The sequence below is a fragment of the Lynx canadensis genome, chromosome B2 (genome assembly GCF_007474595.2).
Source record: "Lynx canadensis isolate LIC74 chromosome B2, mLynCan4.pri.v2, whole genome shotgun sequence".
Lineage (NCBI taxonomy): Eukaryota > Metazoa > Chordata > Mammalia > Carnivora > Felidae > Lynx > Lynx canadensis.
This window is the reverse complement of record NC_044307.1, coordinates 37826702-37843625: the sequence shown is the minus strand read 5'-3', so window position 1 is coordinate 37843625 and position 16924 is coordinate 37826702. Positions and strand designations below refer to the sequence as shown.

The 16924-nt window shown below is 50.4% G+C and overlaps 1 protein-coding gene across 1 annotated transcript in view; it reads right to left on the bottom strand.

The window, feature by feature from the left end:
* Positions 1-16350, bottom strand: part of GLP1R (glucagon like peptide 1 receptor) — a 28708-nt gene extending 12358 nt beyond the window's left edge. The window contains exons 1-5 of the mRNA XM_030317069.1: positions 16282-16350; positions 12979-13075; positions 11935-12042; positions 4132-4250; positions 3666-3772 (exon numbers count right to left, since the gene is read on the bottom strand). Of these exons, the coding sequence (XP_030172929.1) occupies positions 3666-3772; positions 4132-4250; positions 11935-12042; positions 12979-13075; positions 16282-16350 (500 nt within the window). The remainder of the gene's footprint in view (positions 1-3665; positions 3773-4131; positions 4251-11934; positions 12043-12978; positions 13076-16281) is intronic.
* Positions 16351-16924: the final 574 nt, after the last annotated feature.

The window sequence follows — 16924 nt, the reverse complement described above, 5'->3', positions numbered from 1 at the left end:
CTAGCAGTTCTGCTCCACAACCCCCCAGTTCAGGCTAACATACACCGCAGGCATGTTTCTGCATCTGGGACTGAGCCTCTGTCTTTTCTTCCTCTGAAAATGCCCCTCTTCCTCGTATCCTTGAAAATTCTTGGATCCAATATAAGTCCTGCCTCTCCATGGAGCCTTCAGGTGTGTGGTCACTGCCACCACCCACCCTCATCCACACTATCTTCCTCTCTACAGCATCTTCTTCTCTACAAAGTCATGTATAATCCAAGTGATTTATGTGTGAAGACCACCTTCCCCAATGGAGACTTTGCTTTGCTTCTTGAGGACAGGACCCACATCTCACATGCTTCAGGGGCAGACTAGGGCTAAGCACGTAGTAGGAATTCAAACACTATTAGACACAATTTCAATATCCTTTCATGTAAAAACACAGAGCAAACTGCAAATACAAGGGCGTTTTTTAACCTGATAAGGGCTATCTACCCAAACCCGGAACAAACATCATTCTTAACTGAGAAATTTTATAGCATTTCCTTCAAAATCAGGAAAATAAGGATTATCTAGCCTGACAAAGCTATCATCACATCTAGTCACCACCATTGTAATATAGATCCTGGCCACTGTAAGAAGGCAAGGGGGAATAATCCATACGAATTGGAGATAAAGGAACAAAATTTTCATTATTTGTAGATAGTAGAGTATCTTCATAGAGAATCTGAGATAACCTACACACAAATTATTAGAACTGATAGATTTCATTCAACATGGCTGCTGATGTGTGTTTATATATATCAGTAATAAACAAATAAAAAGTAAATTTTAAAGATTCATATATAATTTTTTAATTGGCTACATAGAAATAAGTCTAACAGAAGATGGGCAAGATCTCTATAGAGGATACAATAATATTTGCTTAAAATAGTTAGACAAGACTTAAAATTACACATTCATGGATAGACTCACTATTTTGAAGGTGTCAATTCTCTCCACATTAACTGATAAATAAAAAATAGCTATAATAAAAATTTCAACAGTGTTGATTTTTTGTTTTCCTGGAACTCTCAAAACGTACAAAGAACCAAGGGTCAAGCATAGTCTGGACCCTCCTAAAGACCCACAAAGTAGAGAGGGCACCTGGTGGCTCAGTCAGTTAATTATCCAACTTTGGCTCAGGTCATGATCTCACAGTTTGTGGGTTCAAGCCCCGCATCAGGTTCTGTGCTGAGAGCTCAGAGCTGACAACCCAGGCAAAGATAACTCTTGCTGCATGGAAGAGTAAGCCCTACAAACCCAAGGGGGAAAGGATGAGCTGTTACTGAAAGGGTACTGGCCAAAATAGAGAGAGAGAGAGAGAGGAGAGAGAGAGAGACACACAGATAGAGAGATCAGGCGAGGGAGAGGGGGAGGAGAGAGACAAACATATAATATACATAAATGTATTATAACGTGTATATAGATATATATATATATAAAAATAAAATTAAATCTCTTATTTTCACCATAGACAAAAATTAATTACAGGTGGATTAAAGAACCATAAGAGAGAGAGAGAATCATAAATAGAGCCTGACATGGGGCTTGATCCCATGACTCTGGGATCATGATCTGAGCCCAAATTAAGAGTCAAACCAATTGAGCCACCCAGGCACCAAGAAAAGATTCCTTAAACAAGATCATAAAGGAGTTTGGTCTTTGGAAAAAAATTGATAGTTTTTTTTTATCAACTGGCAAAATTAATCTTTATCAATTGATAACATTTAGTGATAAACTTTATTAATAAAAATGGATACACTGATATATTTCATTTCATTAAAATTAAGGACTTCCATGCATAAAAGGCACTATAACGTGAGTGAAAAAATCAACCACAGACTAAAAGAGGATCCATCCTAACTTAGGATCCAGGATATATAATGAATGGCCAAAGAAAAAAGAAAAGGCCAAATAAGCCAATAAAAAAGTAAGCAAAGGATAGGAATAAGCAATTCATAAAATGAAACACAAAAATGCTTGATCTCTCTAGGAATCAGGGATATGCAAATTAAAATCATGACATATCTCATACCCTTCAGATTAGTAACAGGTGAAAATACTAAATATTAGTGAGGATGTTAAGTAAAGGGAGCTCCCATTTATTACCGGTAAGAGGGCAAACTGGTATGACCACTTTGGAGAGTAACTTCACCTAATAAGTTTCTTTTTTTTTTTGTAACATTTTTAAAAAACGCTTATTTATTTTTGAGAGAGAGAGAGACAGAGCATGAGCAGGAAAGGGCAGAGAGAGAAGGAGACACAGAATCCAAAGCAGGCTCCAGGCTCTGAGCTGTCAGCACAGGGCCCAATGCGGGGCTTGAACCCACTAACCACGAGATCATGACCTGAGCCGAAGTCAGACACTTAACCGACTGAGCCACCCAGACACCCCTAATAAATTTTCAAAAGCACATGGCATTCAGACCAGGCAATTCTACTCAGAGGTACATGCCCCTGAAGAAATGTACAAGGGGTCATAAGTAAGAATTTGCCTTGTAGCAAGGTTTGTAATTCAGAGAAGAAAAAAAAAAGGAAACACCTCAAATATCCATTAAAGTGATAAAAATAAATTGTAATATATTATACAATAGAGTCTGGAGTGACGGTTAATATAAAACAGAACTACCTGCATTAACATAAATGAATCTCACAAAAACATTGCAGGCCAAGAATAACATTGCAAGAGTATATACAACATACCATTAAAATACGCAAAGTCCACAGCTATCTATTTGTACAGATACTATAAATGTGGAAAAAGTATAGAGATCCCTGGGGTTTATAAGTAGCCCCTTCAGGGCTTTCCTCTGGTTGTGGGGGTGGAGGGCAGTGGCAGGGTGGGCTACCCAGGGCAGCATGCCTGTGTTGACTGTGTGGTAGGTGTTAGCTCTCGGGCTCGGCATTGGGTGTGCCAGTGATCAGTATCAGCCACTGTATTTTAATATCTCTGAAATACTTCATAATAAAAGGGGAGAATATTCACCGAGTGAATGCATCTATCAAACACTGACTGTGCCCAGCACTGACTGTGCCAGGTGCCATGGAGGCGACAGGAGGAATGAGGCTTGTCCTGTTTCTGTGGGGCTGGTATCCTGAGGTCCCTGCACTCAGAATTGCTCCTGACCTTGAACCCAGCCCCTGGCTTACCCTCCACCAAGTGCAGAGGGAGTGGGAAGAACATGGTCCTCTGGAAGGAATGGCTCATGGAGGTTAGACTTAAGGAAGACCTTTTCCAGGGGGCTGATAAGCGCCAAAGAGGGCAGAATCTCTAAACCCTTGAGCTCTTACCTAAAATCAAACTGAATTCCTGATGATTTAAGCTTCACATGCTCAGCTGAAGGGGATGTCCCCTAATCCTACCACCCACTATGAAGGTCTGGGGATATGTGCTTTGTGTGTTTGTGTGGTGTTTGTTTTTTTTCTCTTTTGCAGTATTCTATGTAGGCTTTTACAGAGTAGAGATATGGCAAACGGGGCCATATCCCGTGTTTTCAGCCTCGTATTCAGTGGACAGGCTCTCCGGAGATCTCCTAAGAGAAGAACCTGCAGCACTGTCACTTTAGTTTGGTGCTCCCTCATCCACTGGGGACAGTGCAGGGAGCTGGAATGAAACAGCCCCTCCGGGCCCCCAGGCCCCTTACCTGAAGCTCAGGAGGATGGCCGAGGCGATGACCAGAGCGGAGAAGGAGAGTGTGTAGCCCACCGTGTAGATGATGGAAAAGGACAGGAGCTGCTCCTCTGGGGAGCTCTGTGTGCACACGAGGGATACAGTGCACGTGAGGCAGCCCACGCCCTCCTCTCCCACATCTGTCTTTCCCATGGGACAGGGAGAGGCGGGGCCCCAGGTCAGGCTGCACCAGGGACTTCAGAACTAAGAAAGAAAATAACCTATGGCAATGGTCCTTGGATTTCCAGGGCCTTGTCCCAAGGCCAGTGGGGTGAACACACACGGCCTCTGCCCAGCAAGCATGGTGTGCAAAGCCCCCAGAAGCAGGGGGATAGACAAGATTGCCACAGGCCAGCCCATCAGATGCCCAGGGGCCCTGCTCCAGTGCGGCTGGGACCCCGTTACCCCTCACTGACTCGGAGCCCCCATCTGCAACTCACTCTCTCCCCTCGCTTGGACTCCTCGCACTCAGACAGGTTCCTCCAGGGCAGGCTGGAGTTGTCCTGGCGCAGCCACAGGCCCTCGGCTGTGCAGAACCGGTACACGTGGCCCTGCAGCACTGGGGCAGAGAGATGTGGGAGCTGAGCCCAACACCACAGAGCCCTCATTCCTCCCTGCCCTGGGGGCCCCCCTGCTCCCCCAGGACTGACCTCTTGGAGTTGGCAACACCTCTGAGACACACACACACACACACACACACACACACACACACACACATTCAGGCCTTCCTCTCTTGCCATGTGCCCATTTGGCCCAGGGACAGGAAAGGCAGTCGCTAAGGGCCACCCAGCACCACCTTCAGCCTTTCCTCCTGGCCACCCTGGGATAGAGTTTGATGAAGCCATGTTTTTGAGATAACTCTAGCCCATTCCCATGTCCTGCCTCCAGCCTCAAATCACACTGCTGACAAGGTCTGGTGCTGAACACCAGTGGCCTTCAACAGCTCCATAGCCACCCACTGTGACTTCGAATTTTCAGGACTAGCCCCTGCCTCCCTCCAACACTTCATAGACAGAGCAGATCCTGGGAACAGATGGGCTCAGAGCTCCTGAGAGGAAGAAAGAGGCACAGCACTGCCTCCGGGAGCCTGTCTGAGGGGGAGACACAGTCCTACCCTAGGGAGCTCCAGTCTGAGTGGGGGAGACACAGCCCTGCCCTCAGGGAGCCCCAGTCTGAGTGAGGGAGACATAGCCCTGCCTCACGGAGCCCAAATCTGAGGGGAGACACAGCTCTGCTCTCAGGGAGCCCCAATCTGAGGGGAAGACACAGTCGTGCCTTTAGGAAGTCCTAATCTGATGGAAATGACAGAGTCTTATGCTCAAAGACAGCCTGATCTAAAAGAAATCCAATGTCAATGGTAGAGGCACAGCCCTTGGAGACTCTCCATTCAAAGACGGAAAACCCAGCTCCTCCCTTCGAGTAGCCCCTAGTGAGATGCTGGGGACAGAGACTGCCCTCGGAGACCTCCCAGTCTGAGAGGAGGGAGAGATCCAGCCCCTGTCCTCAGAGAGCTTTCATTCTGAAGGAGGAAGCACAGTTCCTGGCTCCAGGGAATCAAGACTCTCACAGGAAAAAAACAGTCCTCAGAAAGTAATAACATAAATGCAAACCGAGAGAGATCAAACACAGGCCCAACAGAGCTGGGGTGGGACGCTGTCTGTGCTCATTCACACACATCAAGTCTGACATGCCCTGCTGGCCCCCTACCCAGGGAGGTGGGTGGCTTGTGGTCCCTGGTTCCCTGTGAGGTCATGAAAGGGAATAAGGGGTTTGCTTGTGCCTGGGAGGAAATGCCTCATTGCCTTCCCAGAGGAGAATGTAAGTCTGACCCCAGAGCCAGGAACCCGGGGACAAAAACGAGGTTAGGGTTAGCACAGGAAGATTAAGGAGGGAAACTGGAGCCAGGACAAAATGTAAAAGATTTAAAAATTCTAAAGGACTAAAAGATTTTAAAGACCAGTCATGGGATGAAGGTGCAGTGGGAGGGAGGGAGGGAGGAAGGATGGGAAGCATTGGAGGCCCTGGTCACAAGTTTCCAGGTGGAGGAGTAGCAGTAAGAACTGTGTGTGGGAAGAGGCTCATTAACATGTGTACATGAGGGTAAAAGCAGAGGGAGGCAAACCTTAAGAGACTCTTAAACAAAGAGAACAAACTGAGGGTTGCTGGAGGGGAGGTGGGGGGGGTTGGGCTAAATGGGTGATGGGCATTAAGGAGGGTACTTGTTGGGAGGAGCACTGGGTGATGTATGTAAGTGATGAATCACTGGGTTCTACTCCTGAAACCAAGACTATACTGCATGTTAACTAACTCAAATTTAAATAAACAAATTAATTAAAACAAAACAAAAAAAAAAATGTGTGCATGATGGGAGTGAGGCAAACCCCAGGGCCTGCCCTGAAAGGGCCCAGCAGGGACGCAGCCATCTAGGCCAGGGATCTGTTTTACCTTTCACAAACTGTCAGTCTACCCACTGTTCTTATGTATCAGGTACCTGCAGGGCCTATCGCTCAGACCCTTTTCCTTCCAGACCCCCAACCCCCAGTCACCCAGTGCAGCGTCCCTGTTCACTCCTCTCCTTTCTCCCCCTCTTTCATAAAACCTGAACCAAGGCCCTCTTCAGGAGACCGAAACATCTTGTGATAGAGTAAATCACCTCGCAGTATCAATGCTTCTAGAAGAACATTTTAAGAGACTTTACCTGGAAGAGAAACAAAAACCTAAAAATCTAGTGACAGGACTTCCGGCAGCGAAAAGAGCCTGAGTCCCAATACCCCTCAAATGCATTTATGAACAAAATCAGGCAAAGGCAAAGGCAGAGGAGGGGAGGCATGTGGTCTGATTTTAGCAGATTTTAGCTCTTCTCGAGCCCTGAGTGCCCCTCTTATCTGTTGCACGGATGCCTGGAATTCTTCACCAGGGGTCGAGTCTTCTGATAGAAGGCCAAACCAGTCTTCAGAGCACTGAAGGGGATCTGGGCTGACCCCAGAGGGAGTGAGACTGATGTCAGGGCCTTCACTGGCAGCCCATTTTGATGACAGCAAGGAAGGAGGAAGAGAAGGCAGAGGGACCAAGGGAAGGGAGAGGACATGGTAATGGGGCACAAACCACCGAACCGCCCATTTACCCAGGACTTAGCCCACAGCAGTGTGACCCCAATAATACCCCAATAATACCACAGCTAGATGCACCCACAATTGCTGGTTCCCTCCCTACATGCACCTTATACAACCTCTCTACAAGCTACACACAGTATTGGTTTTCAAACACCTGCTGTACGCTTGACGCCTTTGAACATCACGACCAAGTTACAAGGTAGGCATGTTAATCCCATTTTATGGATGAAGAAACTGAGCCTCTTAGTGTCCAAGTGACTTGCCTAAGCTCACCCAGCCAGGAAGTAGCAGAGGCAGGATTCAAACACCTAGCTCTTTGCCTTCAGAGGTCAAAAGTTAGCAGCCAAATTCACTGCTAACAGTCAACAATGGCCATGTGCCATTTCTCTTCTGCCCTTCAGGGCTTGGGTTTGCTAACATTCAGCATCCTCCCAGTAGATCCTCTTACCAGTGTGGATCCCCAGCAGTCTGCACTATTCCTGGGCCTTCTGTTGAGGGCCAACAGGGAAGATGGGGAGGTGGTAAATGCACAGATGTGTCACTGGCACAGTATCAAGAGATCACTGCGTCCCCGAGAAGCTCGGGGAACCTATGAGAGTGTGTCTGTCAATTATCCCTCATTAGCAGCCAGTATTAAAAGCCAGGCTCATTCTTGGCCAGGCCTATGGTCCCCAGATGCCCATCTTGGCTGGAGGTAGGGAGGGTCCAGGCACAGCCCTGTTTATCAGCCCAGCTTTATCTGGCCCAGGAACTGCTGGTAAATCACAGCCAGGGGATTGGCTCTGGTCTTGTCAACACCAGGAGGCAGCCGGCCACATGCCAGGAGGCCCAAGGATATTTCATTAAGTCAGACCCTGGTGCTGGAAATAAAACCCCCAATTAAACACTTCCCCTCCCGGAAACTGCAGCGGCGTCTGTAATCAAGCTAACAGCCGCCCTTCCACGTGGATGCAGGCTCTCAGGGCTGTGGAGAGCTGCTCATGAATCCATTAGTTCTTGCACCCTTAGCAACAACAGCAGCCAGCAAGGACTACTGGGCCCCATCTGACAGACGGGGAAGCTACGATTCAGAGACGGTAGTCACAGCCCCATCCCATCGTGGTGGAGTGAGGGTCAAAGGCAAGGCTAGAACTGAAGGCATCAGCTTGGGGTGGGAGACAGCCAGGGGTAGTGCATCAATCATGACCCAGGAGAACTACACAGACCCAAGATCAAATCCTGGTTCTGCCCTCAACCAGCTATGCAGCCTGGGGCACACCTCCCTAGGTCTCAGTTTTCTCATCTGTGAAATGGGAACCATAATGGCTTCTCAGGTCTGTGGTGTGAGGATTAGGAGATAAAGCACGAAAAGTGCCTGGTGCATAGTAGGCCTTCATGACTTGGTCACATTGAAAGCCCTGCTGATGCCTCCACCCCAATTTCTCAAAAAAGGCACTCCCCCACTGAGGATGGGGCTGGAACTCAGGACACCACCTCAGCCACACCTCCAGGGCCAAGCTCTGGCCTCAGTCCCTCTGTGGCAACGCTGGCCTGCCATGAAAGCTCCTGGGCTCCACATTACCCAAGGGAGGCACCTGTCAGAGTTTCCGAGAATTGTGAGTTATAGGCCATTTTAAAAGCATTTTATGACTCTCATGTAATGAGAACTAAACTAACAAACAGGTACAGATCAGGAGGGGGTGCAGCTAATGAGACCAGAATGATTTGTAACAAGCAGATCAGCTGTTTGTGGGTAAATGAGGCTGTTGGATGACCCTCAGGCGGCAACAGGCTCTCAGAAGCCACTCAAGCCTTCTGGTTTACAAAGTCTTACTGACACCAGGCATCTCGTTCGAAACATGTTTCCTTCCTTGACTCATCTGCTTCTGCCCTCTGGAGTCCCAAATTCTGAATTAGAGGGCTCAGAATTTGAGGATGTCTGAGGGCATCCTGTCCCTAGGACATCGTGTGGTTCTGAGGCCTGAGGCCTGGCCCCATCTACAAGGTGATGCCTGGATGTCCTCCCTTCCTGGAGGGTCCTCCTCTCCCCTTCTCCCCCCTTCTCCAACTCCCTTTGTTTCAGGCTGGCTCTTATGTCACCTCTCTCTGGAAGCCTTCCTGATGCCACACCCCAGGCAAAAGAGGTGGCTCTGACCTCCCTCAGCACCACTTTCTGAGCCGATGAGCTGACCTCTTCAGCCCTGTGGTGAGGAGTCAGTCCTCCTCCCCAGAGCTGACCTCTTCGCCCCATGGAGAGGTGTCACCTCTTCTCCGCAGCACACCCACACACACTCCTGAGGTCTCATTAGTACCCTATCTCTTGACATAGGCCTGACCCGAGTGTCTGGTAATTGTTTTAATCCTTTCTCTAGTCGCACATTCCTTTGCCCTGCTCTGCACTCCCCGGGGACAGCATCACTTGGGCTCCCTGCCCTCTATGAGTTTGGCCAATGGGAGGCACAAGTAAAAGGTAGGAGGGCCCCCTGTGTGGCCACAGCCCTGCTGGGTGGCCTCCCCATTCCCACTCCACTCAGATCTAGAATGCTAAAGCTTCCGCCTCTTAAAAGTCCTTGGGCTTATACACCTTACTGGCCCCTTAGCCCTGCCCCGCCCCCTGTAAGTGACCCCTCCGTTAATTCTCTCAAATCCCCAGCTGAGTGTGTTTTCCTCCAGGACCCTGCCTGCGACACCCCTGTCCTTCTTGCTGCCCACCGCCCCACTAACTCACACTGTGAAGTTTCTCCACAGGCTGTTCCCCTTGATCAGCCCAGGAATGCTCCAGTACTGCCCCCTTCTGCTTTCACAATCCCTGGGTGGGTGTTAGGGAAGTCCCTGGTGCCAGCCTCTGCCAAGGGGACCACCAGGACAAGCCAGAGACCGCAATTATGCTGTGGGAGCCCACGGTGGGTCTCCCTACAGGTCCCTAACTCAGGGAGGGGAGAGTCAGTGATCCTGAGTGTCAAAAAAGGGAGTGAATTAGCCTGGTGAGTCAGGGAGGGGGTGGAGACTGGCAGGGGGCCTATGCAGTGGCCAATATCTTCGTGGAGAAAGCAATAAAACTGTGTTCGCTCATAAACGGGCACCACCAGGACCTATTTCCTGCTCAAATAAAATTAAAGGTGATGGATGGAGCTGCGAGTGGCAGGCAGAGCTGGGGCAGCTTAGTGTTGAGTGATGGACCCTGTCCTGGGCCCGGCTCCCTGGGGTCTAGAGGCCCAGCCCAGGCTGGCCAAGCAGCCAGTCCCAAACATCTCGGAGGCAGGGAAAGTCTGTGTATTGGGGGAGGTGGGGGAGGTAAGTAGGGTGGGTGGAGAAAATTAACAGCAACCATTCTTCAAGAACCTGCAATCCTCCCAGCGACCCTTATCACCGGATTTATCCCATCTCCCAGATGGGCGAGTGAGCTGAGGCACAAGGCGGTCTGGGAATCTGCGGAAGCTCACACAGCCACTCACAACATCAGCAAACAGAACCATTAGATTGTAGGACTCGACTTTTTCATTTGTAGGGAGAGGCCAGGCCGCTCACCGCCCTCTCTTGGATGGAGTGTGCCCAGCCAGCAGAGGCCCAAGGCCACCCACCTGTCGTCATGCCCGGAGCCACAGCGACACGCACACATGCGCACACACGTGCATGTAGGCTCACTCAGCCTGGTGCAGCAGTGAAACGCACTCTCAGCCAGACTCCAGACCTGATTCCTGGGTCTGCTACCCACTAGCTTGTGGGCTTGGAAAAGGCATGTAGCACCTCTGTGCCTCAGGTTCCTCCTCTATAAAATGAGAGCATAATCAGAGTACTTGCTCATGGGGTAACGCTGTGAGGATGAAATGAGTGTAGGTATGTAAAGTGCTTACAACAGGCCACAGAAGTGCTGTGGGCGCGGGGGAGGGGGGGCACAGATCCACCCTGCATCTTACCAGGTGCATGTTCTCCCTGCACACCTCAGGGTGAGGTGGGGGTCCTGAGAGAGCAGAGAAGGAAACAGCCTCCTAGCACTCCTGCTTGGGCTTCATCTGACCTCAGTCCTTTGTTCTGAGGTGATATCCATGCCAGGCCTTCCCAGGTGCCCTAATGTTCCAGTAAGGGGCTGCCCCCTCCAGGAAGACTAATGGCTTCCCATAGTATGAGGACATTTGCTTTTGGGTTGGTTTCTGCTTGAAGGCCTCTTTGAGGCACAGTGGTTAAGAGCACAAGGCTGGCTTCAAATCCTGGCTCTACCATTTACCACATCATCTGGAGCAAGTGGCTGAAACTTTCTGGGGCCTCAGTTTCCTCAGCTGTACAACAAGCATAACCACAGGGTAATTGTAAAGAGTAAATGAATACTCTGCTTTTAAGGCAAGACTTGGCATGTAGGTCGCCCAGTACATATTAGCTATCATTATTATGAGAGTCTTTTCTCCCCTTACTGAGACTATGAGCTCCTTGAGGCCAGGGTGATAGTCTCCTGTTAGCCTCCCTGGTGCTTGGGATAGACAGGTAGTGATGGGGGCACATTAGGTAGCCCTCTGAGCAGAGTGCCCCCCCGCAGGCTCTGTAGGTCCCTGCACTCCAATGACTCTCGCACCCACCCAGACACACCTTTCCTGGTGCAGGGTCCCCTGCAGGCAGGAGTGATCTAGGGAGGGAAGCCCACTGGGGAGGGACAACCCCAGCAGCACCCTGATGACTAATCCCATCTGTGTTCATCTGACCAGTGAGCCTCTGAAGAGTCAGGAGGTAGCCAGATACCACTACCAGGTATGGGGCACCTACAAACACACATCATACGTACATACATACACACATACACATACCCAGAGTAGTGATGCTTCTGGGTAACCCCCAACCTTAAGTCTGTTCCTACCCAGCTCCTTTCCTGACTACTGGATGGAGAGGGCTTACATTTCTCTCTTAAGTCAGGGGCTGAAACCCCACACTCTACCCTCCCCCTGTCACATGCCAGCATAGGCCCTAGCCTAGGTTACACCTGACACCCCCCACTGTACCCCCCAGAGGAAAGACAGGGAGCCCACCCATTAGGAGGCCTAAAGATCTTCTGGGGTGGGGACGGCTGTGCCTCGGCAGAAAGGCAGCAGTGTGCACCCTGCTCCAACTCCACCCCCCTGCCCCCCAGCCTCCTGGACACAGGGAAAAGGAGAGAGGACTTACCACTGCTGGCCCAGGGCAGGTACCAGGGGCAGCTGACATTCACGAAGGAGCCTGGCAGCCCGTCTGGCCAGCAGGCATACTCATCGAAGGTCCGATTGCAAAACAGGCCTGGGTACAGGAGGAACAGTCTCTGAGTCCCCACCCGGCCTGCCAGTGGCACATCCCCTTCACTGCCACCGTGGAGGCTGGCAGGGCAGAATCCCTGCACTCAGCTAAACTCTGCTGAGCACTCACTGTATGCCAAGCACTGTCCCCACCCAGCAGGTACCAGGCCAGGGGACTCAGCCACTTATCAGCAGTGGAACTTCGAGCAAGTTACTTAATGTCTATTTTCTCACCTGTAAAATGGGACTAATCCTGAGCCCACAGGGCCTTTTGGAGACAAATACTGTGTTATATAGATATTTGAGCATGGTAATTAAGTGCTCAATAAATCCCTATGGGCCATTCTTTTTTTTTTTTTTTTTTTTTTCTTTTTTGGAACTTTCAGTGGACCCATGATTTATTCAGACTCCCTATGAAGGCAGTATTCAAACAAGGGAAAGACTGATTATACGCTTGCTGAGATCAAAATGGAAGACTACCTCAGTGTGAAAATAAATTGCAACGCAAACATCTAAGAAGAGTGCCTATAGGCCTATTCTTAAAGTATACATCATAGATGAGGGGGGAATGGTAGCTCATGAGGCTCGAATAACCCTCTGCGGCCGCTGTGCTGTGATTGCAGGGTCCAGCCAGCACCAATCTTCTGCTCTTTAGACCACCCCATAAACTCCTCTGAAACATTTATTCCTATAAATATGTTGGTTGGGCCTCCAGCCCCAGCACAGGCCAGAAGTGCTAAGGAGGACACAGAATGGAAAGGCCAGGTCCCTGCTCCCAAGAGGCTCGAGCTGGAGAAAAGGGGAATAAGGTGGCACCCCCAGGTATCGGGCAGGTGTGGCATCCTAGAGAGGCAGATGATGCCCAACCATAGCTTGGGGGTGGGGAGCGCCTTCAAAGTCTCCAGGGGATTGGTTGGGTGAGGGCCCCACCTGGACTCACCTGTGGCTGGGGGTGGAGCCTCAGTCAGGAAGCGTTGGCACTGGTGTCGGTATTCTCGCCATTTCTGCACTGTCTCTGAGAGGGACACAGTGGCACCCTGTGGGGGGGGAGGGGAGAAATGGAGGCCCCTTGGGTCCAGCCAACCTCTCTTTTCCCCCCAGCCCCCACACCCCCTTGTTTTTTTCATCTCCAGAGAACGGTAGAGCCCGAAACTCCACCAGGCATTGGCTATCTCTGAAAGGGGGAGAAAGTCACTACCACAGAGGGACTCTGGTGGATCTTTTCACACTTTTATCCCCAAGTAGACAGATGCGTAGCTTGATGTGTATTAAGTGGCCAGCACATGTCTACTGAAATGACGATTTGGGGGGCTGAGTGGGGGAAGGGGGAGTGTGCCGCATTCTGACCTCACCTAAGAGGCAGAGTTCCTGAGGGACCACGGCTTTGTGACTGCCATGGACTCCTTTCCCAGTGCCCAGTCAGCCTGCCTGCAAGGTTCTTGCACTTTCAACCATTCTAGAAGGGCACATGCCGGCCCAGAGTGGGAGAGAGACTCAGTCGAAGTCACACAGCACCCCAAGGAGCAGAGCTAAGGCTAGGACTCTGGCTCCCCCAGATCAGTGACTGTGATGGTGTATTGGAAGGCATGTGGTGTGGTGGGATTCAATGCTACAGAGCATTGAAACAGGCCATCATGTCATCCGGGGGGGCCAACACACCACCCATTGTCCCTTTTTCTAGCGTAACGTTAGAGATCAAATATTCAGCCCAGCTTCTATCACCTGAAGTAGTCCTGAGGACATGGGATCAGAAAAGTTCCAGAACAGGGAGATTTGGCTTACAATGGGAGGGGTCCCCCTATCTGTGAGTAAGGGGATATGAACCTCCATTTTTAGATAAGGTAACCAAACAGATTTTTTAGCACAGAGACCCAAACGACCCACCCGTGTGAGAAATGTCCCTTCTGAACATTTTCGTGCACTTCCTGTAGATATATCTTGGGATTGTGATTCTTTTTTATTTGTATTTTTTCCTCAACAGGCTCCAAATGACAAATACTCCGCATTTAGAGTCTGCAGAGGCCAAGATGACCAGGGAGCCCCTTGCATAAAATGTAGAGCCTATACATGATTTAAAACAAAAGTTCACTTTTTTGAAATCACAAAAATACACTCGGGTGCTAAAATTAAAATAGCTTCTTTTGGGGCGCCTGGGTGGCTCAGTCGGTTAAGCGGCTGACCTCGGCTCAGGTCATGATCTTGCGGTCTGTGAGTTCGAGCCCCGCGTCGGGCTCTGTGCTGACAGCTCAGAGCCTGGAGCCTGTTTCAGATTCTGTGTTTCCCTCTCTCTGACCCTCCCCCGTTCATGCTCTGTCTCTCTGTCTCAAAAATAAATAAACGTTAAAATAAAAATAAAAATAAAAATAAAAATAAAAATAAAAATAAAATAGCTTCTTTTGGGCAGCTTGCACCCTGGACTTGGTGCTGCCCTAAGCACATGCTGGATGTGGTTTGGGGTAATCCTGCCCTGGTTTAAGCTGAGTCCTGGTTTATAGGACACCTCCCACAAAGACACAGGTTGTCCTGCGCTCATCCCTGCCCACAAGGGAAGCACCAGGAAGGGGCCCAAGCTTGCTTGAGCCCCAGCACATTCTCCAAGTAAGTGTGCCCAGGCCACAGGTGGCACCACCTGAAGGAGTTCTTCTGAGGGCAAAGGTCAAGTGTATTTGTTTGAAAAACAAATAAAAGAACAAGGAATAAAACACAACAGCAGTTAAGGCAGTGTCTTGATTTTGGCTACAAAAGACAGGTCAGCAGAATTTTTCACTAGAGCCAGTCCTGGTGGATCAACCCCAATCCCCAGCCTACCCCTTTTCCTTCTACCCCCCACCCCCACCCCCTAATGCAGCAGCTGGTGGTAAAAGGGCAGAGAGGCTGGGGAGAAATCCTCCTTGATCACTCTTTCTAGAAGGAAAGCAGGCAGAAAGCAAGGTCACAGCTGGGAACTAGGGCAGAAGGTGTGTCTGGGGCAGGGAGGGAGAACAGGGAAGCCCATGGAAACTAAAAGTCTTGGAGTGGGGATTGGAGTGGGGTTAAAGGCTAAGGACAGCACCATGAAGGCCAGCTTGGCCACCAACACTCCAGGGAGGTTCAAAACAGAAGCAGCCCTGTCACCTGCTCTGAGGAGAGCTTCAGATATAAAACTATCTTAGACAAGGACTCCCTGGGGCAGGATTGTCTGCCCCCTCAGACTGGGGCTCCCTGAGGCAAGGCTGTGTCTCCTCCCTTAGACTGGGGCTCCCTGAGGGCAGGGCTATGTCTCCCCTCAGACTGTTGCTCCCTGAGGCGGGGCTGTCTGCCCCCTCAGACTTGGGATCCCTGAGGACAGGGCTGTGTCTCCCCTAAGATAGAGAGCTTCCTGACTTCTTCCTGAACCAGCTCAGGGTCTCCAACATACTGCTTACTGTACAGCCCTGCCCTCCAACCTCCTACATAAACAGCATGAACTACTGGGACCTGTGGTCTCTCCCCGACCAAGTGTTTATGGAAGCCATATTGTGCCAGACTCTGGGAGGTGGTGGGGATGAGAAACGTGGGAAACACAAAGAGGAAAGACAGGGCCCTGACCTGAGAGAGTTCCCATGCTATTTGGGGGGTGGTGTCAAGGGCTGGGCAGCACAGAACAGAGAAGGCAGGGGTGAGTGTGTTCAGAGGGTGGTTTGGCCCAGGCTCAGTGTAGACTCAGCTTTGGGGGACAGGCTGGGCTAGCAAGGGTGGAGGGTGGGCGTTTCAGCAGGAGGGCCCAGCAGGTACAAAGATGCAGAGGTGGGGATGTTGATGCTCCTGACAGCAAAGAAAGAAATTTCTGGGCGAGGGAGAGAGCAGTGGCCAGGACTCGGACAGACATGAAGCTCTGGTCTGGGACAAGGCTGATGACGTCCAGTAAGCAGGGCCCAGGTGCTCCGGTGAACACAGTAACACAGTGGAGGGTGAATAACCCTGGCTTTGGGCTTAGATCCAGGCCTGACCCTGGCTCCCCCATAAATTAAGTTTGTTACCTTGCCCAAGAATCTTAACTTCTAGCCTCAGCCCGTACATGTGCAAAATGGGAATAATAATAATAGTCCCTACCTACACCCTGCCCAGGATTGTTGTGGGGATTGAGTTTATGCTTAGAATGGCCCCTGGCACATGGAAAATGGGCAGTCCATGCAGTCCTTCTCACGATTTCTGCTGTTTACGAGAGAAAGGGGAGGGCAGAGTGGATGGGGCAGCCTGGCTTCCTGGGGAGTCTGGGCGCTACCTCTCCCTCACTTCCAGGATCAACAAAGTCCCAGGAGGAAACGGACATATTTTCATGCCAAGGCCCCATCATTCTGCATCGTCCAGTGGCAAACCCAAGTGGGGATGCTCGGGATTCCATGCCCCTGGGCAGGGAACTGTGAGGAGGGGCAGGCCCTGTCCACCAGCCCCTAGCCCCGGTTCATCCTCCCCTGGCATGAGTCCCTGCTACAAGCCTGATGAGGTGGGGCTGTGGGTGCTGGGTACTGGGAAGGACCCAGTTGTAGATGCTCCTGCCTCACAGGGCAGCAGACCAGGCCCACAAGAGGGCAGCAGTGGCGGGCTAAGGTGCCAGAGTGAGGGCAGGATGGAAGTTTTAGAATCAGGACTTGCCAGGTTTTATGAGATCTCTCTGAAGGGGATGGAGAGAGAAAACGGAGACAATGCGCAGGTGGGAGTTATAATAAGGAGGGGCATCTCTCAGATGCAGGAGTTTGGGGAGGAAGCAGGAGGTGAGAAAGAGGACGCCAAGAGGGAGTGGTGTGCGGGAAAGTGCAAGTCCTGGGTTCAAATCCCAGTTCAATCTGTTAATGTGGGATTGATAAGATGCACTTTAATCCTCTGGGGCCTCAGTTTCCTCATCTGTACAACAGGCATATTATTCT